The sequence below is a fragment of the Somniosus microcephalus genome, chromosome 4, assembly GCF_052327205.1.
Source record: "Somniosus microcephalus isolate GS21.2 chromosome 4, FLI_Smic_1.0, whole genome shotgun sequence".
In the NCBI taxonomy this organism is placed as follows: domain Eukaryota; kingdom Metazoa; phylum Chordata; class Chondrichthyes; order Squaliformes; family Somniosidae; genus Somniosus; species Somniosus microcephalus.
Window position 1 is genome coordinate 229,866,865 of NC_140990.1, and position 18,009 is coordinate 229,884,873.

The window sequence follows — 18,009 nt, forward strand, 5'->3', positions numbered from 1 at the left end:
ATCTCAGCACAATTAAACGGACACATTTTTAGCTGGCAGAACACTCCTGAAAGTAAGAAACGTTTACCTCACTGAAAACGGATGTTTCACTGTGTGAAACTGAGAAGTCAACATTGATTGGCGACTAAAATGAAATCAGATGTTGATCCCTTTAAATACTGCTCCTACAGCGGCCATCCAAATGCATCACGCCTCCTTTCCCTGCCGTTGTTCACGCCAGGCACTAAGGTAGGGGGCGGCAGTCAATTTTTCATCTGGGCCGTTTCACACGATTTGACGTCACAATCTGGCAGCCGCTAAAGGCGTAGGCACTAAATGTTATCGGCAGTGCTAAATCCCGGGTGAATGTCGCGCACTAACATGCCAAATTTCTCCCCTTTAGTCTCTCTTTTTCTCACATGCCTTTTTCTCTTTCCCCCTCAACTTAATACATATTCTGAAGTTTATAGACCACAAAATAAATGGTACAAGATGTATGCAATCAGTATTTTTTTTTTTTTTTACACACACACACACACAAAAAGACTGTTCACAAACTTAGTGCCGTCTTTGACCCCGAGATCAGCCACCGACCACTTATCTGCTCCATCACCAAGACCGCCTAGTTCCACTTCTGTAACATTGCCCGACTGTCCCACCTCAGCTCAGCTGCTGCTGAAATCCTCATCCAATCCTTTGTTACCTCTAGGCTTGACTACTCCAACGCTCCCCTGGTCGGCCTCCCATCTTCCACCCTACATAAACTTGAGCTCATCTAAAACTGCCCGTATCCTAACTCGCATCAAGTCCCGTTCAACCATCACCCTTATGCTCGCTGACCTACATTGGCTCCCAGTCCAGCAATGCCTCAATTTTAAAATTCTCATCCTTGTTTTCAAATCCCTCCATAGCATCATCCTTCCCTATCTCTGTAACCTCATCCAGCCCTACAACACTCCTCCAATTCTGGCCTCTTGTGCATCTCTGATTTTAATCGCTCCACCATTGGTGGCCGTGGCTTCATCTGCCTTGGCCGCAAGCTCTGGAATACTCCCCTAAACCTCTCTACCTCGCTCTCCTCCTGTAAGACGCTCCTTAAAACCTACCTCTTCGATCAAGCTTTTGGTCATCCGTTCTAATATCCCCTTATGTAGTTCGGTATCAAATTTTGTTTGATAACGCGCCTGTGCAGCATCTCGGGACGTTTGACTATGTTAAAGGCGCTATAAAAATGAAAGCTGTCGTCGTTGTTGAAAACAATATTCACAATATAAACTTTAATAAAACTTTTGAAATTTGTTTTCTAGCTTTTGTTCAAATAGTTTTGCAAAACAACTATGTAGAAACTGTTCAAAGCAACAAAATAAAACTATCAGTACAGCTGATTCCGAACATACAAACAATGATGGACAGGAAAAGACACTCTGTCCATCCAGCCTGTCCCGCACAATCTTGTGCATCACAATATATACGCTCCCACCCCTCCCTGTCTGACCCCACCCGAAAGCTGTGTAATTTCCTGGGGGAGGTGAAAAGCCAGATAAAATCCTAGACCAATTTGTGGAAATAAATCTGGAAATCTTGAACAGTACTGATGCATCCTCAGAAATTAGGCACACTGCACATCCTCAGACTACACAATCTAAATTCAGGTCACAGTTCTTGGCAAAAAATATCAAGTCCTTATCAAGAGCTTTTGAAAGAGGGCAAACAAAATCTTTAACAAAGGCATTAAAAGCCAATTCAATGGACAAATGTAATTGTGTCATTGTGAAAATGTAATTTCTTGCATTACAGAATTTTGCTTAAACCCTTTTTTGAATATTAAAAAATTCAGTTGTTGAGGAAAAATTGGCATATTTCAGAAAGCATTTTTAATGATTTGCAGAGAAAAGTAAAGCTTTGTAGACAGAAAAGTATGCTGGTGTAAAATACTGAATACAGTACAGACAGTTGGTATTGAGTTCCTTTTGTGATGTCTTTGACATGTTCCCTTGCAAGTTCTTGGACTAATTCAGTTAATATCAAATTCCAATAAAACCATAATTAAGAAAAAAAATAAATGCACTTATCTTTGTTACTTTTTTCAAGAGTTAAAAAATGCAATTAACTTTACTTGGGTCATGGGGATGAGACTTTGGAGCATGAAATAAAAATCAATGAGCAGAGGAATAATCCCTGTAGCTAAATTGGTTTGAAATTATTGCTTCACTGATTAGTTGTAGGAGTCTAGCACTAAATTTCTTCCGCGAAGATTGCATAAATTAAGCATCTTAGCACATTTGTGCACTGACTAGTAAGGAGCCACTTTCCCCCGATAGATATCCAACTAATTTTGCTCTCATGTACCATCCAGCAGCCAATTAGGAGCATTAGGAAGAGGTTACTTTTAGCCTCTCAGTTGAGAAATGAATCAGGATGAATCTAAAGAGTAAAACCAAGTTAAACTGGGGAAATGTATACCTTGAGTTTACGAACAGCGTCCTTCACAATTTCAGTACCCTTTGGTTGTTCAACTTCAGCATTGCCAAGAAACTGAAAGATATAATTGCAATTATTGAACAAATGAGTGCGCAACATTTAGCTTCAAATCACTTGGCTACATTTCTGTCTCAGTAGGGCAATTAAAGATCAATCATTCTCTGACTGGAATGACACAGGTAGCAGTTCTCTACTGAAATTCTTAAAACAAATTTAACAAAAAAAAGCATTTAATACAGTAATAAGATTTCAGAATAAGATGTCTTTATCAAAGTATAATTCAAATACACAGAACAAAAAACTTCAACAGTTCCAAACATTGCAGTTGATTCTTTTGTTTACCTATTCAATTATCCTGAAGCATTGGAGGCTATTGATTTTTCTCCAGTGAAATGAGTTGATGGAAGCCAAACCTCAAACTGCATGCAATTCATGTGAATTCCCTCCTAGTATTTCACCCACTGCCATATTGCTACATCAAAATTAAAATGTAAGTGATTATAGCTGGATGTTGTCTATACATTTCTAAACATATATATCTTTAAAAAAAGTTTGCACATGTTTAGGAATCAGAATATACTGTGCCAAGTAGAAAGCAGCATGTTCTGTTGACATTGTTAAATGATTCATTAAATTATAACTCCTGGAATACCATGCACGCCTTTATGTATGCACAAATGCCAGTAGAAATTTTAATATTTTTTAAGAGTAGGAAGTATATACTGGAGAGAATGGCAGAAACAGTAGTACAACATTCCCTAGGCATTGCTGGTGCTTCTCCTCACCCAGCAAATTTCCTGTGTATGTGCGCCCAGAGACACGCGCAATCAGGGTTTACAGCAAATACCCAGTATAAAAGATCAAGCAAACTCGACCACAAGCTTGCTACGCACGTAATTATGCTACATCCAAATTTTCTTGATCGTTTGCGCCAGTCTATCAGTCGCTGAACGCATCTTGGCTCATTATAATGTTCCACCTCCAGGCTAAGAAGCATGCACGTGAATTTCCAGCAATTACGCTGGTTAAAAATGGGAGTAAAATTAAGCCCAGAGTTTTAGGTGCAGCAGGAAACAGTCATTTTTCTGACGTCTTAGTGATTTTTTTTAAGCAATTTCTTATTCTCACTGAAACCTGCACTGTATTTTCTGTTTCTTAGAATGTAATTTTATGGCATCAATGTGTTGCTTTAAATTGAAAAGCTTCGCCGATTGCAGGGTCTTAAAGAGCATAAGAAATAGGAGCAGGAATAGGCCCCCCGAGCCTACTCCGCCATTCAGTAAGATCATGGCTGATCTAGGGCTCAAAGCCACTTCCCTGCCCACTCCCCATAACCCTTCACTCCTTTATCTTGCAAAAATCTGTCTATCTGCACCTTAAATGTATTTAATGACCCAGCCTCCACGGCTCTCTGGGGCAGAGAATTCCACAGATTTATGACCCTCAGAGAAGAAATTCCTCCTCATCTCAGTTCTAAAAAGGCGACCCTTTATTCTGAAACTATGTCCCTGAGTTCTAGATTTCCCCACGAGGGGAAACATCCTCTCTGCATCTACCCTGTCGAGCCCCCTCAGTATCTTATATGTTTCAATAAGATCACCTCTCATTCTTCTAAATTCCAATGAGTATAGGCCCAACCTACTCAACCTTTCTTCATAAGTCAACCCCCTCATCTCTGGAATTAACCTAGTGAATCATCTCTGAACTGCCACCAATGCAAGTATATCCCTCCTTAAATAAGGAGACCAAAACTGTACGCAGTACTCAAGGTGTGGTCTCACCAATACCCTGTAGCAGGACTTCCCTGCTTTTATACTCCAAAGATGCCATGCCTAATGCGTGGAGTGATGATTAAATCATAGAATCATAGAAATTTACGGCACATAAGGAGGCCATTTGGCCCATCGTTTCTGTGCTGGCCGAAAAAGAGCTATCCAGCCTAATCTCACTTTCCAGCTCTTGGTCTGTAGCCTTGTAGGCTATGGCACTTCAAGTGCATATCCAAGTACTTTTTAAATGCGATGAGGGTTTCTACCTCTACCACCCTTTCAGGCAGTGAGATCCAGACCCCCACCACCAAGTGTCACTGGGTCAAAATTCTGGAACTCCCTAACTAACAGCACTCTGGGAGTACCTTCACCACACGGACTGCAGCGGTTCAAGGCGGCGGCTCACCACCACCTTCTCAAGGGCAACTAGGGATGGGCAATAAATGCTGGCCTTGCCAGCGATGCTCAGATCCCATAAGCGAATTTAAAAAAAAACCCTCTGGGTGAAAAAAGTTCTTTTCAACTCCCCTTTAATCATTCTACCAATTATTTTAAATCTATGCCCCCTAGTTATTGATCTCTCTGCTAAGGGAAATAGGTCCTTCCTCTCCACTCTATCTAGACCCCTCATAATTTTATACACCTCAAATAAGTCTCCCCTCAGCCTCTTCTGTTCCAAAGAAAACAATCCCATCCTATCCAGTCTTTCCTCATAGCTAAAATTCTCCAGTCCTGGCAACATCCTCATAAATTTCCTCTGTATCCTCTCTAGTGCATCACATCTTTCCTGCAATGTGGTGACCTGTAATGCAGTACTCTAGCTGTGCCCCAACTGGTGTTTTATACAGTTCAAGCATAACCTCCTTGCTCTTGTATTCTATGCCTCTGCTAATAAAGGAAAGCATCCCGTATGCCTTCTTAACCACATTATCTACCTGTCCTGCTACCTTCAGGGAGTGCATGTCCACAGATCCAAGGTTCCTCTACACTTCTCAGTATCCTACCATTTATTGTGTATTCCCTTACCTTGTTAGCCCTCCTCAAATGCATTACCTCACACTTCTCCGGACTGAATTCCATTTGCCACTTTACTGCCCACCTGACCAGTCCATTGATATCTTCCTGCAGTCTACAGCTTTCTTCCTCACTATCAGCCACACAGCCAATTTTTGTATCATCTGCAAATTTCTTAATCATTCCCCCTACAGTGAAATCTACCTCATTGATATATACCACAAAAAGCAAGGGACCTAGTACACAGCCCTGCAGAATCCAAATTGAAACAGCCTTCCAATCATAAAAACACTGAGCCAATTTTGGATCCAACTTGCCACTTTCCCTTGGATCCCATGGGCTTTTAGTTTTATGACCAACCTGCCATGTGGGACCTTGACAAAAGCCTTGCTAAAATCCATGTAGACTACATCAAACTCTCTACCCTCATCGACCCTCCTTGTTGTCTCCTCAAAAAATTCAATCAAATTAGTCAGACATGACCTTCCAATCAGGAATGCACTGCTTGAAAGGGAGGTGGAGGCAGACTCAATCGTGGTTTTCAACAGGGAATTGGATAAGTACCTGAAGGAAAATTGTTTTGCAGAGCTACGCGGAAAGGGCGGGGGAGTGGGACTAGCTGAAGTGCTCTTGCAGAGAGCTGGCATGGGTTCAATGGGCCGAATGGCCTCCTTCTATGCTGTAACCATTCTATGATTCTAACCATTCTCTATGAGGAGCCGTGGATGTTGGGCCTCGTAACCCAGAGAAGACAGAATGAAGATCGGGCTGCTGCCAGCGTCGCAGTGACCGTCAGGTATGTGAAGGGGGTGGGGGGGGAGCAATCGGTGCCCTGGAGGTAGCGGCAGCGACTCACATTTTTGGGGTCTGGAGGGTCGAGGAGGCCTGGAGTCATGAGGGTGGGAGATCAGGGATCGAGATCGCGAGGCCAGGAGATCGGGAGTCGGGGCCAGAGGAAGGAAGGTCAGGAGTCAGGGTGGCTTTGGGGAGGGAGGGTGATGGGGGCAAGCAGTGCCCGGCAGCAGACTGTGGTTTTAATGTGGAGTCCACATTCAGGAAAGTAATTTTTTTTTTTACAGGATTACCATTTTAGCAGCGGTCTTCAGTGGTCCCTGCAGATTAAGCTGCATGTAGACCTGGTTTTCCTGAATGCAGCTGGCCCGACGACAGTTGCATTCATGGCAACCTAACTTTTCACAGGGAGTCTCAAACAGGCGTTCGGCCCCTTATTTGCATATTTCAAAGGGTCTAATTCCTGTTTCAGCCCCGGGCCCATTACGCCCATATTTTGCCTACACCAATATGGCAGGTGGCGCACGTTCAGCTCATAATGGTTCGCTTCCTGCTTGCTATACTGGAGGCTTAGACGACCGTTTAGCGCCCAAAAAACAGTTGCGGCGTCATCGACTTTCTAGGTAACCAAATCATCAGTGCAGCATCAGGAAACTCCACCGATTTCCAAATATGATTGGGCAGCATCCCCAGATGCACCAGCATGAAAAATTGAAATCAGCAGGGGAGGGAAAAAAAAATTTCATTTAATTTTGCAGCCAAGTTTTAATCTTTGCTCATGAATACATCTCAAGAGGCAATTCCATGGAATCTACATAGCACAGCAATGTGTTTCTAACTGGTTTATCATATTTATAATGCTCTGGTGAATATGTAGGAATTAATAACTAGGTTTTATAATGGAGTGGCATGCTTTGAAAATGCTTATGAACACGCAGATTGTTCTTTTCAGACCAAGCACAGAAATCACATTTTTAAACTATCTGTATTTTGCTGGGTCCTTTCTCTGAGAAAATTTCCTACCTCCTAATATCATGTTTGGCCACATTTCACCATTGTTCCTTTTCATATTTTGTACACAAAAAGTAAAATGGTTACTTCCATCCTCTGAAAAACAGTTCACATGGAAGCAAGTTTCTGGCTGCTTAAAGGATGATGCCTTCAGTAAATTACTGTGATAAGTGGAACGTTGTTAAAAATTGTGGTTTAGACAAATTTAATGGCAGATTAAAGACCATAACGATGTTTTCTTTAAACTATTCACTTATTAGGGATTAAATTTCTATAAAATAAGCAACGCTATTGATTAATTAAGCAACGTGCTCCCTCAAAAATTTGACACATCGGAGGTGTCATGGTTTAGAAAAATCTCTACCTAGCACATGGCTCTCACATTTGATACCTAAAAATGCTTAGATTAGAAGTTCCTAATGCTGCTTTAGAGCAAGCAAAACTTGATCACAGAATCAGCGATTTAAAGCACCGGTCTGGATCTTTCGGGACAAATTTGCTCCAATGACTGCCATCCAAAAACTTGTTACTTGTATCAAGACTTTTAATCTATTTTCAGCATATGTCATTGAAATGGAATATGTACGATGAAAACTGAATACTCTGTTCAAACTGAGAGAGTACACATCCTGAATAATACTAAATACTCTGGATCAAGACAATGGGTAAAGCTTATGCTGCACAAATGGAAAAAAAAATCCTTTCTTCCAACATCAGGCTTTCAGACTTCACTATGATAAACTGTAAATAAATTGCTTTGGAGATATGCAATCAGAAGCTGTAAACAGCTAACCCCCATCCCACCCAAACCAACTACCTAGAGCAAGTGGGTAAGATGTTTTTTACTACCCAGTTGAAAATGTTACAAAACAGAAAGCAAGACGAGAAACCAAAGAAAGAACATAATGAAAATTAAATTTAGAATTTTAAAAAGGGATGGAAAGGAGCAAGACATGAGAAATAACTAATTCATATGGTTTGTCAGGGCAAGATCCCATGGGCCGCCAATGAATGGACCTTTGTTAGAAGAAAAATACCTAAATGTTGGCACAGCAACAGGAGACTGAAAACTATGAAGGCTCAAATGGCTGGCTTTCCAGATGGGAAAAAGAGACAAATCCTAAGCTACATAAATATGTATGGAGGGGAAATTATGTGGAAACAGAAGCTGCAGACGAGTGGGCTAGAACATTTCATCCAAATGATCGCAGTTAGTATAATCCAAAAAAGTGCAATTGTAATAACCCAGTTGTTTAATTTTAATCAGCCAGGGATCAAAGAAAGCCACAAATGCTGGAAGTCTGAAATAAAAATAGAAAATTCTAGAGCTATACATGGAAAGTTAATCAGATTTTGAAAAGATAGGACAGGCTAAGGTTTTGAGAATAACCTTTTATCAGAATTCATCTGAAACGTTAACCTACCTTCCTCTTTCAGATAATTGAAAAACAGAAAAAGCTGGAAATACTCAGCAGGTCAGGCAGTTGATTTCTGTTTTTCCATGGATGCTGCCTGTCCTACTGAGTATTTCCACCCTCTTCTGTTTTCATTTTCAGATTTCCAGCATAGGCAGTATTTTGTTTTTCCTCTTTTAGATGTCGATTAGCTCTCTGTGAATTTTCTTCTTTTATCCCTTGCGCTCTCTAATAGCATTGTGTTGCAATATAGATCTGCTGTACAAGCTGACCCATTTTGCTAGCAAAATTAAAGGTCACATTTTTTTTAAACACCGAGGGCTAGAAGTTCATTAGAGCCAAGAAATGGCGAGTGTTTAGACTAAAAAAGGTAACGCTGTGCCACCTGAAAATTGTCCAGGATGCATGCAAAATTCAAGCTGCCTTCTCATTAACATGATTGCAGTTAAGATTCTAGTCTAAAAACTCAAGCTGATTGGTGTTACACTGAAAAACTGGACCAATATTGGGAGCAGTCTAATTGCAAGTCATGATTGCCACAGGTTTTTTCTACTACTTAAAGGGAGGTTCATTGATGCTGCAGTCCCTCATTCTCAGGATTGTTGGCTGTACAGTTGCCCCAACAGCAAACCAAACACTAGTTAGAAGACAGCTGTAGGAACCATGGCAGACCAGAGATGGAGGGAGAGAGCCCGTAGGTTCTCGGATGACACTCTGGAAGCATTGGTTTTCGCGGTGGAGAGAAGGCGGGCGGTCCTGTACTCGCCAACTGGCAGGAGGCCCTCACAAGTCTGCCACATTGGGCCAGAAATTCCAGGCCAGAAGCGTGAGTACGGTCGGCTTACTCACGCTTCTGGCCGTTGGAAATGCCGGCGTTCAGCATGAACAGCGCATGCGGGGAACGCCGGCATTTCCAGACCTCGAGCGCGTGCGACTGCACAGGCAGCGCTTGCGCAGTGAACTTCGTGGATTTCATTCATGAAATCCGTGAGGTTAAGTCCTTAGAAGTTACACTGAAAAAAAGCAAGTGTAAAGTGGTTCATTGGCTGCGGAGGAAGATATATTTTATCGTGGAGCTTTTGAAATGCAATATTTTTGTTTGGGAAAGGGAGGGAAGTTATTTTAAGAAATTTTAAGTAAGTTTTAAAGTTAAAATTTTTTTTTTTTTTTTTTATAAAGGGTTTTCAGAACGGTAGGTAGAAGGAGCAATTGTGGCTGTGTGAATGGAATGTGAGAATGAGTTATGTATGTATGTCCACATATATTCCTTTACGTATATGTATGTATGTTTTATATTCCTTTACTATGAATGTATGTTTTTAATTATGATTTTCCAATAAGTTACTTTCTCTGAAAGTCATAATTAAATAATACATTCATACACATAAGTAAAGGAATATATACATAACACGCAAAGGAATATATACAGACATACATACTTTCAGAAGCTCCACGATAAGAAATATCTTCCTCCGCAGCCTCTGGAGCAACTGTACCCATGCTTTTTTCATGTGTAAGTTGTAATGACTGGACCTCACTGAAAGCATTAATGAAAGCGGCGAATTATACTGCGCACGCGCTGCCTGTGCAGTCGCACGCGTTCTGCCTCTGAACCCCTTCGTTCAGAGGACAGGAAATGCCGGTTTTCCCCACATGCACTGTGCATGCTGAAAACCGGCATTTCATCCGGCCAGATGCGTAAGTACCCCGACCGTACTAGCGCATTTGGAAGGGAATTATTGGGCCAACATTTTACATGTCAATAAAATAAAAAATTTAACACTTGCACGACTTGCCCCCTCGCATCTGCGACTGAGGGTCCAAGGAGGTGCATTGCGCAAGAGGTCATCATCGGACGTATCCTCACACTGTTCCCTTTGGGGAACTGTATGAAGTGGTGGAAGGATTTATGGCCGTGATTAACGCTCATTCCGTGACCGTAACCATCTTTGAACCAGCCATTAGGGTGGTTAGTCCTATGGCGGGAGGGTTTTACGGGCTCCCACAACCCATCTGAGGGGGGGGGGGGCCACCAACACCCACGGACGCAAGTATCCCGCTGGATGTCCACCCAGAATTTAAAGTTGGAGCTCCGACTCCACTTGCCGGGACTGTCTGGAGTGGGGTTCAAAACCCTACTCCTTCTGGCCCAGCGGCGGGGATGCTTACTGCTACGCAAAAGGCCCACTCCGCACAAAAGGTGACACCCATACGTTTCCTGCGCCTTTTCCCTCCCCGTGACTGGAGCCCTATGCTGCCATTTCACGTTGCTAATCGGATTGGGCGTTTGTCATAGCGGTAGGATCCCCGCCGCTGGGCCAGATCAGGGTAGGGTTTCGAACCCCGCTCCAGACAGTCCCGGCAAGTGGAGTCGGAGCTCCGGCTCTAAATTCTGGGTTGACATCCAGTGGGATATTTGCGTCCGTGGGTGTGGGTGGCCCCCCCTCCTTGTATAGCTTGTGGGAGCCCGTAAAATCCTCCCGCCATAGGACTAACCGCCCTAATGGCTGGTTCAAAGATGGTTACGGTCACGGAATGAGCGTTAATCACGGCCATAAATCCTTCCACCACTTCATACAGTTCCCCAAAGGGAACAGTGTGAAGACACGTATGACGACGACATTGCTAAATAAATAAATGGAATTTAAAAAATTCTTTTAGGGCTTTTAAAAGTCTTTAAATTGCTTTAATTCTCTTTAAAACTACTTCAGATTACTCAAAATAATGTAAACATTTTAAAAAGTTTATAAAAGTTACCAAAATCTTCAAAAAACTTCCAAAAACCTATTTAAACTGCTGCTTTGCATGTAAAAAAGCAAAGCAGCTTGACAGAAACATTGGGGGCGTGTCCAGTGAAACTGAGACCTCAAGGGGCGTGTCTCACTTACACTGCACGCTCCTGGGTCCGCGCTGGCTGCACTCCTGGGCGGCGTGACGTCATACGCTGCCCGGGAATGTGCTTTCTATTTCTCGAAGTTCAGGCGTCCCAGAAGCTGATCGGCAGGAGCGTGGGGTAAGTGCAAATACGGGGCTTGCACGCGCTGCAAGCCCCGTTCTGGAATTTCTGGCCCATTATGTGAAGGGAGATAGCAGACCACGTCATGGGCAGCACTGTGGTCCCCAGGACCCACACCCAGTGCAGGAAGAAGTTTAATGACCTCACACGGGCAGTCAGGGTGAGTGAAGGCTTCAACAAATGCTCCAGACCACCATCTGTACCACAAGCTTCACACACTGCTCAAATGCACCACACCCCCAGCACTCACCCACCAACAATCTCTACCGACCAACACTCACACCCACATCTCATACCTTGCACACAATAACAGCTACTCAACTATGGCAGGCACATCACCCAAACACATTGCACCACACTAATTAACACAGTTCCCTTGCTCTTACAGGCTAAGGTCTCTCACAATCGATGGGAGCAGTACCGGACAGGCGGGAGCCAAGCCAACATTGAAGAGCTGAGCCAGCTGGAGACATGAGTGCTGGAGATCACTGGGCACCGTGGCCACTGGCCACCAGAGGACTGTTGACCTCCTAATCCTTCTTCTCACATCCCACTTCCCCCTCAGAGCACAATCTTTTCTCACTTTCAATCTACTCATGCCGTATGCATGTATTTCTGCCTTCCTGCCACCCCCCTCCCCTCACCATAACCTGACTCTTGTGCCTTTTTGCTTTCAGATCGATGTGCCTCAATAAATCCGAGACTCGATGTTAGCGAAACAAAACAAGGCTTTTATTGACTTAGAAGGTAACACACAGAGGAGAATGTATCTTCCATCCAGAGGTCTGCCGTACTGGATGTGCTGCAGGCTGGGCCAGCTTACATAGGAGCCAGGTATGAGCGGAGCCCTACACACAGTACAATACAATGGAAATGAAACTGAAACCAACCACAGTCACAGGCAGAGAAATACTGATGAGTGATGAATGGAATATTTCATCACATTCACCACTTCTATAGATTTAGTCTGTTTGGGGGTTTGATAGTCCTCTGCGACCGACGTGGCTGTTGTGGTGCCGCGGGTGTCGGCTGGGTGTCCCCGATGGCCTCCTGGGTCTCTGCCGGGGGTGCCGCCAGGGTTGTTGAAGGGGTAGTTGGTGGGGGTACCGTTGGTCGATGTTCTTCCGGGGGTGATGAAAGAGTAGTGGGTGGGTAAGAGTTGCTGTGGTCGTTGTTGCTGCTGTTGTCGTGGTCGTTGTCATTACCGGCTGGGGCGACGTCTTTTATGGACACGGTGTCCTCCCTTCCGTCGGCGTGCCGGACATACGCGTATTGGGGGTTGGCGTGGAGTAGATGCACTGACTCCACGAGAGGGTCCGTCTTGTGGCCCCTCACATGCCTTCGCACGAATACCGGACCTGGGGTGGAGAGCCATGACGGCATGGATACGCCTGAGGTGGATTTCCGGGGAAAGACAAACATTCGCTCGTGAGGCGTGGCATTAGTGGCAGTACACAATAGCAACCGTATCGAATGGAGCACATCTGGGAGGACTTCCTGCCAGCGGGAGATAGGGAGGCCTTTGGTCCTTAGAGCTAGAGTGACTGCTTTCCATACTGTCCCGTTCTCTCGCTCCACTTGACCGTTACCCCGGGGGTTGTAGCTGGTGGTACGGCTCGTGGCGATCCCCCTGGACAGCATGTACTGGCGTAGCTCTTCACTCATGAAGGACGCCCCCCTATCCGTATGGATGTAGCTCAGCATACCGAACAGGCAGAACAGGCTGTTGAGGCATTTAATGACCGTGGCGCTGGTCATGTCTGGGCAGGGGAAGGCGAATGGGAAACGAGAGTATTCGTCCACAATGTTCAGGAGGTAAACATTGCGGTCGACGGACGGGAGGGGGCCCTTGAAATCTAAGCTGAGCCGCTCAAAGGGCCGTGTAGCTTTGATTAAGTGGGCTCTATCTGGGCGGTAGAACCGAGGCTTGCACTCAGCGCAAGTGCGACAGTTCCTGGTCAGGGACCGAACTTCCTCAATCGAGTAGGGTAAGTTGCGGGACTTTATGAAGTGGAACAGCCGCGTGACCCCTGGGTGGCAGAGGTCATTGTGGAGGGTCTGTAGCCGATCCCTGGTGGCGCTGGCACACATCCCTCGTGAGAGGGCGTCGGGGGATTCGTTAAGGGCCCCTGGCCGGTAAATGATGTCATAATCGAAGGTGGAGAGCTCGATCCGCCACCTAAGAATCTTATCATTTTTAATCTTCCCCCTCTGTTTATTATTGAACATAAACGCTACCGACCGCTGGTCGGTAAGTAGGGTGAAGCGTTTGCCGGCTAGGTAGTGGCGCCAGTGTCGCACTGCCTCCACGATGGCTTGGGCCTCCTTTTCTACGGAGGAGTGTCTGATCTCAGGCCCTTGGAGGGTCCTCGAGAAGAAAGCTACGGGCCGCCCCGCCTGGTTGAGGGTGGCCGCCAAGGCAAAGTCAGACGCATCACTTTCCACTTGAAAGGGAGTGTTCCCGTCCACTGCCTGTAGCGTGGCCCGCTCAATATCCTGCTTAATGCTTTTCAAGGCGGCATGGGCCTCAGCAGAGAGCGGAAAAGAGGATGCTTTCAAGAGGGGGCGGGCTTTGTCGGAGTAGTCGGGGACCCATTGGGAATAATAAGAAAATAACCCCAGGCACCTTTTCAGGGCTTTGGGAGTGTTGGGCAGGGGCAGCTCCCGTAGGGGGCGCAATCGGTCGGGGTCTGGTCCGATTTCCCCATTCTCCACCACGCTGCCTAGTATGCAGAGGCGCGTGGTGTTGTAAACGCACTTGTCCTCGTTGTAGGTGAGGTTGAGTTTTTGTGCGGTTTTCAGGAACCTCTCGAGGTTCGAGTTGTGATCCTGCTGGTTGTGACCGCAGATGGTAACGTTGTCGAGGTAGGGGAAGGTTGCCTGCAAGTGGTGGTCATCGACCATGCGGTCCATCTCCCTCTGGAAGACCGAGACCCCATTCGTCACTCCAAAGGGGACTCTGAGAAATTGGTAGAGGCGTCCGTTCGCCTCGAAGGCGGTGTACGGGCGGTCCTCTGGTCTGATAGGCAGCTGGTGGTACGCTGACTTGAGGTCGATGGTGGAGAACACCCGGTATTGGGCGATTTGGTTCACCATTTCTGATATGCGGGGTAGCGGGTAGGCGTCTAGTTGGGTGTACCTGTTGGTTGTTTGGCTACAGTCGATCACCATCCGTTTCTTCTCGCTACCCCTTACCACCACCACTTGGGCGCGCCACGGGCTATTGCTGCGTTCAATAATGCGCTCTTTCAGGAGCCTGTCTACCTCGGTCGCGATAAACCGCCTGTCCTCCCAGCTGTACCTCCTGCTTTTGGTCGCTATAGGCCGGCAGTTAGGGGTAAGGTTCGCGAATAGCGAAGGCGGCTTTACCTTCAGGGTAGCCAGACCGCACACTGTGAGGGGCGGCTGGGACCCACCGTAATTGAGCGTGATGCTTTGGTGGTAGCACTGGAAATCCAGGCCCAAGATCACGCTCGCACATAGATTCTTCATGATTAATACTTTAAAATTATCGTATACAGTTCCGTTAACGGACAATTGTACCGTGCAGTAACCCATAATGGTCGATGTCTGGGTTTTATCAGCCATAGAGATGGTACCTCGAGTAGGGACCACCTTTAGGGAGAGTTGTTGTACCAGTTCAGGGTGGATAAAACTCTCCGTGCTTCCACTGTCAATTAAACATTTAACCCTGCACCCGTTTACCTCGATGTCCACCATTGATTTGGATAGCGGGTGCGGCCTGGTCTGGTCCACTGTGACCGATGCCACTGTAGGGCCCTGATCGAGACAAGATGGCATCCACGCTGTCTGCTCACAAGATGGCGGACCCCACGAGGTCGGGCAAGATGGCGTCCAAGATGGCCGCTCCCACGGCGGTGGCGGGTTTTCCGGCGGGGTTCCCTCTGCACACCTTCCCGAAGTGCCCCTTCTTACCGCACTTAAAGCAGGTGGTGCCTTTCGCCGGGCACAGGTTTCTGGTGTGCTTCGGCTGCCCGCAGAAGTAGCAGTTGGGTCCCCGACGCGTCGCGGCTGTCGTAGGGCTTCTGGGGGGAGAGCGGGGCCCCGACGGTGTCGGGCTGCTGGGCGGGGAAGATGCCTTCCAAGATGGCGGCGCCCTTGGTGCACACGTGGCGGCGTGGGCTGAAGAGTAGGCGTCCGAGTTTCTCTGGGCCACATCCAGGGATCGTGCTGTGTCCGCAGCCTGTTTCAGGTCCAATCCCGTTTTTTCCAGCAGTCTCTGCCGGATGTAAGTGGAGCTGAGGCCTGTGATAAAGGCATCGCGAACAAGCTCGTCAGTGTACACTGCGGCTTTTACATCTTGGCACTTGCAGTCTTTGCCAAGCGTTTTCAGGGTGCCTAGGAACTCCTCCACCGATTCCCCAGGTCGCTGTGCGCGAGTAGCGAGCAGATGCCTAGCATACACCTCATTCGTAGGCTGCTGGTAATGCGCCTTTAAGATGTCGCAGGCGGCCGGGTACGTGTCGGCGTCTTGGATGAGGGGGTAAACCCGGTAGCTTACCCAATTCCGCAGAATTCCGAGTTTCATACTCGCAGCGTCCGTAGCGTCTTTGACGGCTGCGGAATTGTCCAGGAAGAATTCCATACACATAAACCAGTGTCCGAAGCGTGCCGATGCGTCCGAAGCATGCTGGTCCAAATCCAAACGTTCGGGTTTCAAGAGTTGATCCATTGTGTTGAAAATTAAGTCAATAAAATTGATGTGCCTCAATAAATCCGAGACTCGATGTTAGCGAAACAAAACAAGGCTTTTATTGACTTAGAAGGTAACACACAGAGGAGAATGTATCTTCCATCCAGAGGTCTGCCATACTGGATGTGCTGCAGGCTGGGCCAGCTTACATAGGAGCCAGGTATGGGCGGAGCCCTACACACAGTACAATACAATGGAAATGAAACTGAAACCAACCACAGTCACAGGCAGAGAAATACTGATGAGTGATGAATGGAATATTTCATCACACAGATAATCAGCAAGCACTTGAGCAACCTGTCCCCGAGGGCACTGTAGAGAGTGAGGGGGGAGAAGAGGAGGAAGAGGATACCACGTCACTGCATCTGTCACTCACAGACATTAGCTCAGATACTGGCACTATGCGTTCTTTAGAGGCTAGTGTAGTAGCGCGATCTTCACAGGGTGAGGCACTGGGCACGAGTGGGCTGCAGCAAGGCCAGGGAGAAATGGTAGCTTGGGGGCCAGCTCCCCAGAGGCCAAGTTCACGCACGAGTTCTGCTGCACAGGACTCAGATGATGACCTCGATGGGGAGGCCTTCAGAAGAAGGGTAATAGGTATGCACACGAAAATGATAAGTGCAATGGCAAGGCTGGCAGAGAGTCTCTCGGCAATGTCCAGGTGCATGGAGGAGTCCGCCGCTGACATTGCACAGGGCTCTGCACAGAGCATGGAGTCCAGGATTTCAAGTCGGGAAATGACGGCACACTCCCAGAGAGACCGTGGCGACCCAGATGTGATGGCGTGCATGATAAGCGATGTCACAGCTTCCACTGCAACACAGGTGGAAGCGACCTAACGTCTTCGTGCTGCAGCGGAAGCTCAGACTGCTGTCATACAGTCTCTGCTTAGTGGCATCCAAGCTCTGACTGCTCTCAGGATGACAGCATTCCTGCTCCCATCACTGTCACTCTGCCATTGTCCTCGCAGCTGCCGGTCAGCAAGGCCATCTCAAGTCTCCCGCATGGAAATTCAGCAGCCTTCCACTAGCCGTGCTGCAGCCACTGGGGAAGCACTGCGCAAGAGCACTAGATCAGATAAGGGCACACAAAAGACAAACACAAAGGGATTGCACAATGGTGATTAGCTAATTGTGTTCATGTGAATTTGTGTCAGATGATTATAGATAAATTTATTAATTGTGTTTGGAATCTTTTTACTCAAAAGTTTTTTTTATGCATCAAGGTGAGGATTAAATTCTGCTGTACTAGTCATTTTTGTCTTAGGGATCTTCATCCCCTCAGGACAGGGTCAAGAACAGAACAACTAATTTCTTGTAATACTCTGATAGGCAGCAGAGAGAGGAGACTTTGACTCCACCACCATGGGTTGGGTTTGAAACCAAGTTTTAGAATTGAAAGCCCAGTATGCCAGCACAACCAGTTCCCCAATTGTGCAGTTTCTAAACTGTACATTAAACAAAAGTGTGCTCTCCGTAGACTCCTGTAGGTAGATTCTCAATATAGCAAGAATATCATTCTAATATTCAAGATGGTTCATACATAATAATAGTAAGAAAAATCATTCTTAAAAGTTTTATTCCTAATAACTAAGTGGCAAATATAATAATTTGTTAATATTTCATAACAGTTTGAATTAATTAACAGGATGCATTTTCAAAATTTGGTATGTTCTGCCAGAAATCAACATAAATGTAAAGAGCAAAACTTCAAACCAAATCCAGTTATATTAACCAGATGTTTACATTTGCTATCAAGAATCTGCAGCAGATTTTTCCTCTTAAAACATTCATTTTTCTTTTGTGTGATTATTATAGT

At 46.0% G+C, this 18,009-nt stretch overlaps 1 protein-coding gene across 9 annotated transcripts in view; it reads right to left on the reverse strand.

Moving 5' to 3' along the window:
* Positions 1-18,009, reverse strand: part of gulp1b (GULP PTB domain containing engulfment adaptor 1b) — a 607,790-nt gene that overhangs the window by 147,102 nt on the left and 442,679 nt on the right. For all 9 annotated transcript variants that reach the window (XM_085985908.1, XM_085985904.1, XM_085985903.1 and 6 more), the window contains one exon: positions 2,443-2,514. In XM_085985908.1, the coding sequence (XP_085842034.1) occupies positions 2,443-2,514 (72 nt within the window). The remainder of the gene's footprint in view (positions 1-2,442; positions 2,515-18,009) is intronic.